Source organism: Sceloporus undulatus, chromosome 3 (assembly GCF_019175285.1).
Source record: "Sceloporus undulatus isolate JIND9_A2432 ecotype Alabama chromosome 3, SceUnd_v1.1, whole genome shotgun sequence".
In the NCBI taxonomy this organism is placed as follows: domain Eukaryota; kingdom Metazoa; phylum Chordata; class Lepidosauria; order Squamata; family Phrynosomatidae; genus Sceloporus; species Sceloporus undulatus.
Window position 1 is genome coordinate 233,995,478 of NC_056524.1, and position 12,688 is coordinate 234,008,165.

The 12,688-nt window shown below is 41.2% G+C and overlaps 1 protein-coding gene across 1 annotated transcript in view; it reads left to right on the forward strand.

The window, feature by feature from the left end:
* The first annotated feature begins 652 nt into the window (after positions 1-652).
* The window catches only part of DAW1 (dynein assembly factor with WD repeats 1), a 48,560-nt gene continuing 36,524 nt past the window's right edge, over positions 653-12,688 (forward strand). Inside the window, exons 1-4 of the mRNA XM_042458524.1 lie at positions 653-777; positions 5,400-5,472; positions 8,945-9,190; positions 11,349-11,385. Coding sequence (XP_042314458.1) covers positions 738-777; positions 5,400-5,472; positions 8,945-9,190; positions 11,349-11,385 — 396 coding nt within the window. The 5' untranslated portion in view covers positions 653-737. The remainder of the gene's footprint in view (positions 778-5,399; positions 5,473-8,944; positions 9,191-11,348; positions 11,386-12,688) is intronic.

Sequence of the window (12,688 nt, forward strand, 5' to 3'; positions counted from 1 at the left end):
ATCCTATATTTCAACTTTCTTTCCAGGAGGAATTACAAAATGCCCTCCTTTTTGAGCATGACTAAGAGGCATGGATTGACATTTGTATTAGTGTTTTAGCTCAGGGTGACCTGAGGTCTTCCTTTTCCAGGACACTTCCTCCATTTCAACCTTCTGTCCAGGAGAAAATTCCCAGAACGTCCTCCATTCTGAGCATGGTGAAGAAACATGACATTATATTTCTATTATTTTAGCTCAGAGTGGCCAGAGGTCCTCCTTTTCCAAGACACTTCCTCCATTTCAACCTTCTTTCCAGGAGGAAATACAAAATGCCCTCCATTTTGAGCATGGCTAAAAGGCATGGATTGACATTTGTATTAGTGTTTTAGCTCAGGGTGACCTGAAAGGTCCTTCTTTCCCAGGACACTTTCTCCATTTCAAACGAGAGAGAGAGAGAGAGGGGGGTGGGTGGGTGGGTGTGGGTGGTGTTTATAAAGCTTTTATTGGGCCTTGCCTCCTCCATTTGTGCCTCCTGGGCTGTGAGGACACCTAGTGGCCACCCATTGTATGTGTATATCCCCCAGCCCCTCCCTCAGGCTGCGTAGGAAAGGAGAAGGAGCACAGCAAGGGAAGGCCCTGGCCCCACAGACGTCTATCTCTCTGAGGAGGAGGAGGCGCTGCGCCTGCGCAGTCGGCCCAGCGTCTGTTGGCTTGATTCCTATGGCAACGGCCCAGCGGCTTTGGCCTTCGGGAAAAAGATGAAGCTGAAGCGGTTCTTGTTGCGCTACTATCCTCCTGGTGCGGATGGGTCCAGAGGGAGCAAGGGATTGGGGATTGGGGAGGGAATATATGGCTCAGAGGTAATCCAGGTTTGGTGCCACTTTAGCTGCCATGGCTCCATGCTATGGAATTCTGGTAATTGTAGTTGGTTGTGGCACCAGAGGTGGCACTAGAGGTGCCACAACCAACTACAATTCCCAGAATTCCATAGCATGGAGCCATGGCAGCTAAAGTGGTACCAAACCTGGATAAGCAGAAATAATCCACTCTAACTGCCATGGCTCAGTGCTATGGAAACCTGGGAGTTATAGTTTGTTGGGGGCGCCAGAGGTCTCTGACAGAGAAGGCTCAATGCCTCAGTTAACCGCAGTTCCCAGAATTCCAGAGCATATTGGAGCCATGGCAGTTAAAGCAGGGGCCAAACCTGGATTGGCAGACATAATCCAGGTTAACTGAATCCTGGGAGTTGTAGTTTGTTAGGGCCCTGGGGGCACCAGAGCTCTCTGCCAGAGAAGACTCAATGCCTCACTAAACTGCAGTTCCCAGAATTCCAGGGCATGGAGCCATGGCAGTTAAAGTACTGAGGCCAACCCTTATTCTTCCTGCAGTGCCTTTTGGACCATAGGCCTCCAAACATAATGTGTGGACTGGAAGTAGAAAAAACCCATTGTATAATTCATTGGGAGTGGGGATTACTTGGCCTTCTCTATCAGAGAGGTCTGATTGCCACAGCAAAACTATCAACTCCCAGAGTGCCATAGCATGGAGCCATGGCAGTTAAAGTGGGGTCAACCTGGATTATTTATTCTATAGCATTGAGCCACAGCAGTTAAAGTGGGACCAAAGATGGATTGGCAGAAATAATCCCAGGTTGACTTTACTTTAACTGGCCTGGCTGAGTGCTGTGGAATCATGGGAGTTGCAGTTTGCTGTGGCACCAGACCTCTCTGGCAGAGAAGGTCAAATTCCTCATGCAACTACAGTTCCCAGAATTCCATGGCACTGACTAAACCATCCTTTTTATTAAATATGCAGGTAAGTGTGTGTAAGGTTTCAGCCTCCCTTTTAACTGCCAGGGCTCAGTGCTATGGAATCCTGGGAGTTGTAGTTGGTTGTGGCACCAGAGCCCCCTCTGACAGAGAAGGCTCAATGCCTCACTAAACTACAGTTCCCAGAATTCCCTAGCACAGAGCCATGGGTGTTAAAGTGGTGTCCAACCTGCATGCGGCCTAAAAGTTTCCTTGAGCGTTGAAAAGATGGATAGAAAATCTTTCTTACAAGCAAATACGAAGGTAAGTGTGTTTCAGACTGCGGCTTCAGCCATGAAAAGTCAAGGAACTGCAAGGAAGCATTTCTTTGGGGATGTTCAGGATGCCTTTTGGGGGATGACTGGACAGGCCATCCTCGTTCTTTTTTGTCGCTACTACTAAAGAGTGTAGGAAAGATAATATTAAAAAGGGGAATGTCTTGCAGTAGTTATACAGTACATAGGTGCTACTCTGAGCCTGATCCTATCTTTGAAGAAGTAAAAACTTTGATTGTAACCCAGAAAAGCTGACAAACATACACAGATGTCTTCTTCAGATCCTTCAAATCCCAATTCCTCTTGGTGCTCCTTTGAGGAAAAGCATCAAAGAGATGCCACCACCACCACCATTTTCCCACCCCGGCATTCAAAATGGCAGAAGTGGGCCACGGCAGAGAGAGTAGAGGGGATTGGTGCTTCTTTTAGGTGCTCCTGGGACAAATTAAACTCTCATCTTTTGCCACTCTACTTGTAAAAAAGGTACCCTTTAAAAAAAAAAAAGTACAGTTAAGGTACAGTTAACCCAGGTTTTTTGTTTCAATTTTTAAACTAAATTTTGTAGACTTTTACATGAGTGTATACAGTAATCCACACAGTATATATAACAAGGACAGAAAGAGTGCAACCGGTTGGCAACATGCATATCTGGAAACGTCTGAAACCCTTCCCCATAAAAAAGGCAGCTAGAGGAATAGCTGAGAAACATAAAGAGAAGTCCAGACTACACAAATACAGGCTTGTTGGGTACCCTTGCTCATCCAGCCCCAACATATATTTGGGGCAGTTCTAAGGACATCACTTGTGGTCATGCCAGGAGCAACTGTGTGGAGTTGCAGGGGAAATGCTATTCATCTCTCAACAGTTGCCCTCTCCGATGTACAGGAATACAGATTATAATAGTTGTAATATACCTAGTGTGCATTTCCATTATATTTAGTAGGTTATCATATGGTATATGTGGCAGATTTACTTTGTCATTTGGAATATTTTAAATTGGCAAGCTCTGATATGGTGGCTTATCAGGGCATTGGATTGTGATCCTGCAGGCTGCTTAAAATGCTGTCCAGACTCCTATTGGGCAATTGCAAATACGTATGTAACTTACACTTACATGTTTGCAACTGCTACGTATTCATGATCCCTACAAAACCACCAGTTTAGGGGCAATGTAGGGACTGCGAAAGTCCCCTAAACCCCACTTACTGGAAAGCAGCTGATGTGGCTAACAGGCTTGTTTGCTCGTCTATTGGGAAGAAGCTGCCTGCTGTTTCCACCTACCCTTGCTAAACTGTTTTCTGGCATCAAGGGAATTAGCAGCAGGGTTCCTTTTCTTGCCTGTCACAGACCCCTCTTCTCCATGGTTGGAACGGGTCATGCTGGAGTTCACTATGTAGCAATGTTGTTATGGTGCTATGCAGTATGCAGTGGTTGTATAGGATTCTAGTGGCTAGTATCAGACTGCAAAGAAAACTGATTTGACAGAAATATTTCTTACAAACTCTATTTAACTGTAACAAACATAGAAATCACTAGAAGGTCTTTTAAGTAAATGTGTCTAGGATTAAAGTACTAGTCAGGAACTCTCTTGTTGCATGAGCTAGGAAGCTATTTAGCTTACATTGCAGTTACATTACATTAACACTTCATCCCATTTTGTTTTTATGTTTGGGATATTAAATTGCTCTCAGCACCTTCGAAGTCTAGCCATCTAAGTGCTTCTGAAATAGCACAAGAATTGTTTAAATGAGGGCAGCTAAAACAGACTGTATTGGGGCATAGTAGTGTCTGAAGACCAATGTCTCACCCTAGCTGTGCTGTTTTCCTGCTTCTTTAATTCATCACCCTGTGGTAAACAATTCCATCCATTAATGATGTGGTAGATCACAGGGATATATGGAAATCCGAGTTCTGTATGAGGAACTCTAAGGAAGGCACGGCTCCATCGTGCCTAGGTGCAGAAGCAGATGCCAGGCCCTCCTTCCATCCCAGCTCCCACTTCCCTGACCACAGAGGGAGAGAAGAACCTGCAATATCTGCTGGGCTTTATCTCCTCGCCACTGCCATTCCATTTTCTTTGTATGACCTGTCTTATTTTGATTGTAAGCCTGAGAATGGGGAACTGTCAAATTAACTATTTGTAAGCTGATCTGAGAACCTTTGTGGCTAAAGAGTATAAATATTCGAAATCAAGCAAGCAAGCCATGAATATGACATTTACAGCTGCAGCTAGAGGAATGTTGCAATATTTATTTTTCTAAGTAAACATTACAGCTGGAATCTAGAAAAGACACTACAGAGGCTGCAAGTCTATGCACATTTACCTAAGGGGAAGCACCACTGAACTCAGTGGGACTTATAAATAGACCAGAATAAAACTGTGCTGGAAAGGTTCCCAAGTGCTTGTTTGCCGATAGTAACACCTTTGATATTTCCCCTTTGAACAGGAGGCCTTCAAGCCATGGAATAAACTGCTGACCACTGAAGTTTCTGAAGTAGCTTATCATGTGACATGGAAGATGAGGAACACATGTCCAAAGATCCCCTCACATTGTTCTTTGCTGTGGAACTTTAGTCCTCCAGCAGGAGTGAAACTCTGGATGTTGTTGGACTAAAAATGCCAGCAGCTCTAAGCATTACAGCCCATAGTAAGGAATGCTGGGAGCTGCTATAACATGGAAGACCATGTGATTTTGCCTTAGTACCTTAAAAGCACCAGATCCTGTCTGATTTGGAAGCTAAGTAAGGTCAGCCCTGGCAAGCACTTTGATGGGAGACTGCCAATGAATGCCAGGTGCTGTAAGCTATATTTCAGAGGAAGGAACTGGCAAAACCACCTCTGAGTATTCCTTACCTAAGAAAACCCTATGAAATTCATGGAGTTGCCATAAGTTGACAGGTGACTTGAAGGTGCACACACATACACATATCGTGATTTCCATTACAGTGCTAGCGTGTGCTACTACAGAACATAACAAGATGTCTGGCTAGTTCTGCATATTTCTTTGTTGTTGTTTGTCATTTCAGACCTACAGCAACCCTAAGGCAATCTATTCAAAGGAGGTTTGCCACTGTTGTCTTCTAAAGTTAAGAGAGTGTGACTTGACCAGGATTACTAAACAGGTTTCAGTGGCAGAGCAGGGATTTGAATCTTGGTCTCCTGCACTTAAACCATTATACCATGCTGACTCTTGCTCATTTCTTAACATATTTTAAATTAAAAATAGGGCTACTGAAATGAATAGGATTTTATCAAAAGAAAGGTTAATCTTTGTAGTGTTTGCTATTAGAAGTCAACTTGATATTGATTTAATAATTGTCTTGTTCTTCTTCAAAGGCATTATTCTGGAATATGTTCAAGGTGGGGAAGTGAAAACCAAATCCATAGATTTACTAGATCTAAATGCTACGTGAGTATTATATTTTTATAGTCTATAAAACTACATATTGTCACACAGTTTAGCCAATACATATAAATCTGTTGAACATTAAAAAAAGAATCACAGTGCATCATTCTCTTTCAGATATATTTATTTGAAATTAAGGGGCAGTACAGATGGGTGGTTCCATGCCACTCATGTTTGCCCTGCATCTGTGCTGCAGCATCCGCATGCTGCAGCACAGACACACCGTCTAAAAGGAGCCGCTCTAGGTGGCTCCTTTTTTGCGCTGTCATGAGGGCTGCAATGTAGCCCTGTGATGCCTTTTCTGCCCAGAGGTTTTTGGGTACTCAGGCGTCCTTATGTCATAAGGCTGCACCCCATGTGGACGAGGCCGCAGCCTTGTAACATAATGGCGCTGATAGTAGGGCTTGGTGCATATATGGATGCGGTGCTGTATTGAGCCCTACTGTCACTGCAAACAGTCTGTCTGTACTGGGCCTAAGTGCATTGTTAGCAGTATGATCTTTAGTTTTTTTGTGAACTCTGTATAGCTGTAAATTCAAGGGTTCATGGTTTTCATTTCATAGCTGTGTAGATGAATGCATTTTTGGAAGCCGTGTAATTTAGTACTTAAAATTGGGTGTAGGTTAACAAAACTTGGATATATCTCAGGCTTTGTAAGAATATGTTTGGCATCCATAAAGTGTGTTTGAAATAGATAAAAATATACAGATATGGATTAGCCTTTTGTATGTACTGTTAGGATGTAAGCCTCAGTCTTGAGATGTGATATGCAGTGACAAGAGAACATAAAATAGATGGTTCAGAACCATAAATAAGATGATAGTTGGACTTCACTATTGGAGTTACAGATGTATAACCTAGAGTTATGCATCCACAACTGTTTCATATGCATAGTCCCTATGTTCTAGATCATGGCGCTATTGTCACAATAGTAAAAATCTCCCAATCCTGTTTTACCAGGAAGCAGCTGCTGCATAAGATAGAGGCCTGTTCTGCTATCAAGTGGGGCACATCATACTGACGTTTCCACCCTGTCCCACCAGTGATTTCTGGTGCGAGGCGGAATTTAAACCTATTGCAGTTCCTCCTCACACTGGAGATCATTGACGGGAGGAGGATGGAAACACTAGTATACTGTGCCCCACTCAGTAGCAGACTAGATCTCCATCACTCTCAGTGGCTGCTGTCCAGTAAAGCAGGATGGGAGAGTCGGATCAGGAGATATTATTTGATTAAGTTTACTTGATCAAGTATTTTCCAACTTCTGGCAACCCTAAGGTGACCCTATTACAGGTTTTGGCAGGATTTGTTCAGAGTGGAGTTGCCTTTGCCTTCCTCTGAGGCTGAGTGTGACTTGCCCAAGGTAACTTGCCCAAGGCCATGGAGTAGGTATCCATAGCCAAATGAGGGTTCAAACTCTGGTCTCCAGAGTAATTCGGTGCTCAACCTACTATGTCACCCTGGCGCTCCTAAAAATATTTGGAATACTTAACTAAGTAGTGGTTCTTGTATCTTGGCTGAGGTTTACGTTTATCCTAGGAGGTTTCCTGAATTCAAGCCAAGATGTCACAACAATTTTTAAGAAGAAAGATTGACTTGCACAGTTTATTAACAGTAGCTAACAGATGTGATCCTTAAAAATATGACTGACCCATTATTGAGAATATATCTCACAGATCCATTTCTTTCATGGACTTTATTCCCAAGTGGAACATCTGCCCTTTACCAGCAAGAACCTCCATATGAAAATGCTTTATAAACAGGAAACTGTTCTGTAAATTGTATATTTGTTCCCAGTGATACTGTTGTGCTTTTAACATTCCAAAAGATTTGAAGTTATTTTTAGTGGGTTTTTGTTTTTCAGTTAGAGAAATTTTAACTCCTGTGACTAACCTTGCGAAACACAATGTCAAAATACTGTTTCTAAGGCAATGTGATATTTTTTTGACAAGAAAACATGCTATTTGAAATTAAAACCAGTAACAATTATGAATTGCCGTTACTGAGATGATCATGTTGAAAAGAATAAAATATACCATTATGTTTAAGTCACTGAGTGGAATTACATGTGGAAGACTATATTCAAAATTAGGCACTCATACAGTATTTTAAAAAATAAGAGCACCTGAACCAAATACCAATAAAGTGACATAGAATCAGGAAACATACCTTATGAGAAAACAAGTAATAGATGTTAGAGTAATTTAATATAGGAAAATTAGATTTATAGATTAACTCCTTGAAAAGTTTATTGAAAAGTAGATCACAGTAAGTGCGATGTAAGTGAATGTCTGTTTGTTTTTATTTTATTTCCAAACTTTGTATCCAGTCTTTCCATGAAACAATTTGCAAGTCAGCTAGCTACAATTAAAGGTTAAGAATAGAAGCTTAGCAATAAAATGAAAAGTAAAATACAAAATAGCAATTAAAACATAAGGCAAATACCTAAAATAGTGATAAAATTAAAACAATTAGTGAAAACAAGAGGCAGATCACAAGCCAGCATCTGATATGTTATGTTTCTCCTCCACCAGTTAGTGAGACCATGTCCCTGTAAGTATAAAAATAACTGAAAGCTACATATGCACTGCAAAAGGTTTGAAGTCATACCTTAAGTTATATTTTAAATTTAATGTACTGTAGTTAGAACCTTGTTATTGAAAGGGAAATAATGAACTAGTTATTTGTAACTAATTACTCCCCAACTCTGGACCGGGGTATTCAGGGGTGCACTCAGATGTACGCTCATTGTTATAGATTTTCTTCCTACACTGTTCTTGCACTAGAAAATAGTATTCATAGAGTTAAAGGGGACTGTCAGACAATGGCTGCAATTCAGCATCCCTTTAGTGTAGTGTAAAGATCTGCCTGTAGACCTTATACTATGTTGACTGATATACTACCCCATCTGAAGCCCTAAAGCCCTGAAGCCACTTCACACAGGCACTCTATGCTTCAGAGTGAACAGGTAGGATTGGATAAGGTCTGGTTATTCCTCTATAGCTTGGCACACAACAATGGCACCAGTACTACGGTATGTGGGGGTCCTTCAGAGGTATTAGCCCTTCTGTAATCATTGTCTTCTGGCTTGGTGTGTACAGTATGTGGGTATTGCCAGATGCTCCTCTAATTCTGCCTGCTCATGTTGAAGCATGAAATGCCTGTATGAAGCTTCTGGGCTTTACAGTTGGTTGGGAGGGGAGCTTTTGGCACTGCACAGATATGGCAGGAATACTAACTTCTGCAGCACCTGAAAAAGTACATCCACATATATAAGGGACATTTATGTGTGCAGATGTCTCAACATGAATTCCAGCCATATTCTCTGTTCTGCAAACAATTTTTTAAAAAAGGCTTCCATTTAAAGCAGTCCATTTTGGGCATATAGATAGATGGGGTCACCAGGTCTCCTGTGGTGCTATAAAATGTACCTATTTGCCAGAGGATGAACATGTTACTTTAAAATGTACTTTAGTACAGATGTAGGAGCCTTAGTGGAAGATATTAGAAAGGCAGAACCCCTTATCACAGCATCACGTAAAGACCAAGTTGTACATTTAATACTACGATTGCAAGAGAAGCTTGGACAACCAGTGGATCACAAGTTCCATCTTTTTAAGGTAAGACCTTTGAGTCTGTTTATGATCTTTACTTTTGCTTATATAAATACCAAATACCTTTGTATATTGAAAGATTTTCCATTGAAATCCTCTATCAAATAGCTAATTCAGCAAGGGGCGTAACTGTTGGAGGGGCAAAGTGATATATAACATCTTGTGTGTGTTTGTTCTCAGCATAGTATCAAGCTGTTATAACATAATGTAATTGGAGTTTGAATGTATTATGGATATAGAATACTCTTATAAAAAGATATAATAATTTGTTTTATTTATATACCGCTATTCCAAAGATCATAGCGGTGAACAGCAAGTAAGCTAATTAGCAAGTAAGCTAATTTGCCCGAAACAGTCTGGGTACTCATTTTAGCGACCTCGGAAGGATGCAAGCCTGAGTCGAGCTTGGGCCCTTTTGCTGGTCTTGAACTCGCAACCTTGTGGTTTTGAGTGAATGGCTGCAGTACAGGCATTTAACCACTGCGCCACCAGGGCTCCTGAGCACAATACAGCCACAGTATTGTTCCCCTAAGAATTATTTTCCTAAATAAGAATCCACATGGTCCCCCTAAATAAGAATTCTCTCATCTCTAAACAATTTTTCCCCATCATCAAATTTCTAGCATTGTAGTAACTTAAAACTTAAAAAAAACACACTCGTTTAGATATACAGTGTAGGCATTCATAGAAAAGGGACAGGCAAAGCTATGAAGGGAATGTGAACACAACATGTGTAAGATGTTTAGGTATGTAAACAGTTTTAATGTCTCACTCTCAGCAGTGCTAGACATTTGGGGAGTGAAGGAAAATTTCAGTCGGGGGACAGAATTCTTATGAGGAGGCATATGCCCCTAGGTAGCTACACCCCTGGCCTCACTTGATGAGTGATGCCAAAAATGGAGCTGAAGACAAGGCTATCTAGCAATAAAGAGATATTAGCACACTAATATGGTGCACTGCAGAATGGCATGACTAGCCCCTCCCACCAGTGAGTGATACTGCAACCCTCAGGGGTTTCTGCTCTTGCTCCTTGCAGCATCACTTGCTGGTAGGGGAGGGCTGGTCACATCATTTTGCAGCATAGGTCTTCACCACTTGGGGCAGGTAACTGGATTTTTGGGTCATTTGTTCTCATGGCAATAGTGCAAATGTTCCTTGAAAGGTCTACTCTTTGGACCAGGGGTAGGCAACCTGCGGCCCGCGGGCCGGATGCGGCCCGGTGAGGCCTTGGGACCGGCCCCAGCCCAGTCCTGCCACCGATTGCCGCCGGAGCCTTTGGCCTCTCGCACGCAGGGCCAAGGGGGGGGGCAATTGTCTATAGACGCCTCAGAAACATGCATTTATATTAACATTTTTTTAAAAAATCAGCAATTTTTTTTGCATGTCCTCCACTTTTTTAAAAAAGTGTCCACCATTTGACAATGTTGTCCTACATTTGTCCCGGTTTATTTATTTATTTAATTTTTTTTAAAAAAAATTTAATTATTTATTTTTTGTCTTCAGCCCCCCAGTTGTCTGAGGGACAGCAACCCGGCCCCCGGCTCAAAAAGGTTGCCTACCCCTGCTTTGGACTGTTCCCTTAAATGGCACATTAATACAGTTACCCCTTGGAATTTGCAGGGGATCCACTTTGGACTCCCCCACGAGTTTCTAAACTCATGTATATTTAAGCCCCATAGGCTTGAATGGGGCGCTTGCATGTGGAGCACTCCATTGATGTTAATGGCGGATGGCCCCTCTGCAGATTTTCAAGTCTGTGGATTTCAAGTCCACAGACTTGGGGGGGGGGTGACTGTACATGCATTCTGACCTGGCTCCTCCTCTGACCTGAGTTGAAGTTGGTGGTATTTTTTGTCTGATGGCAACTGGTTGGTACCACTCTTTTCCTATGTTGCAGTACTGATTTCACATCACCAGGTGCCACTCTTAGACTATCTTGATTTCAAAATACAACAAAATCCAAAATCCGCAAGCAGGGACCAACTCAAAGCATAGAATACATTATGCAAGCTTTCAACACTTTATTGGCATCTTCACCACTCAATAATTTGTTTCAGGAAAGCATGGTACAAAACTGAAATGACTTGAAATATTATAAAGACTGCTACTCAAAATATATCCCTTGCAAATACAGTGGTTCAAATAGTTATTTTTATGATCTGTAAATAAAATCTATTCAGTATGAGTTTGTTTCTCCTCTGCCAGGAATAATTAGAGCAAGTGCAAAGAAGACTATTTTCATTTTCACTTGATTTCACATTGCAGCTGTCAGCAACACCTCTCAAATAGAGACACAGACTTGGTGTGAACCTATGCCTTTCTTTGCAGTTTCCTGGGTGATGCCATCTTGTGTGTGTGTGTGTTCTCACCATAGTAGCAAGCTGTTGTAACATAACTTAATAGGGTTTTGAATGTATTGTGAATATAGAATACTCTTATAAAAGGGACATTTAATCTGAGCACAATGCAGACACAGTCTTACTGATTTGCTTAAGAGAGCGAAGTCCATGCTGAGATACTTGTAGTGAAATTAATGTTACAAAAAACCTGTAGCATTTGTACTTTGATATTTGGTTTTACGTGAATGCTTACATTCCATCCAAAATGAATACACCAGAAATTGTCTTCAAAAGGGTTCTGTTTTGCCATTCTATTAACAAGTTATTAAGAGAGGAAAAACCTCAATTTCATTTTTTAATTAAAATATATTCTCCATAGAGCATGACATCAAAGTTCTACGCATGTAAGCTAAAACAGCTATGAAAGAACTAGACAAGATCCTAAAAGGCAAAGACATAACACTGAATACTAAACTTAGGATCATCTAAACCATTGAATGCCTTATCATCATGTATGGATGTGAGAGCTGGACAGTAAAGAAAGCAGACAATGAGAAAATCAATTCATTAGAGATACAGTGGAGAAGAGTGCTGAGGATACCATGAACAAATGGATCCTAGAACAGATAAAACCTGAACTATCCTGGAAAGCCAGGATGACTAAATTGAGGTTGTCATTTGGACACACTATGAGAAGGAAAGAGTAATTAGAAACGGCTATGATTCTAGGAAGAGTGGAAGGTAGTGGAAAGAGAGAGGAAGACCACACACCTGATGTTTACACTCAGTCAGGGAGACCATGGGCCTAGGCCTGCAGGACCTGAGCAGAGAGATTGAGGATAGGGGATGTTTGAGATGTCTCCTCTATAGGGTTGCCATGAGTTGAGGATGACATGAAGGTGGCTAACAACAACAACAACAACAACAACAATATCTATAACATGTTAACATATAAAAAAATCTGGTGCTGGTCCACATTTCACTTTTAGACAGATCTTAAGAATGATTGTGTGTGATGTTGCTGATTTTTTGGTCAGTTGTTAACTTTTATGTTTGTTTGTGTATTTTTTGTTTTGTGCCTTTTTAAATACTGTATTGGATTTAATACTTTTTTTAAGGAGGGGAGGGTCTTAGGGATTTTATATGTTCTGTATTTTTAACTTTGTTAGCCGCCCTGATTGTTCTCAGAGGGGCGGGGTACAAATAAATTTTATTATTAATATTATTATTATTGATAGCTTAATAATAATAATAATAATAATAATA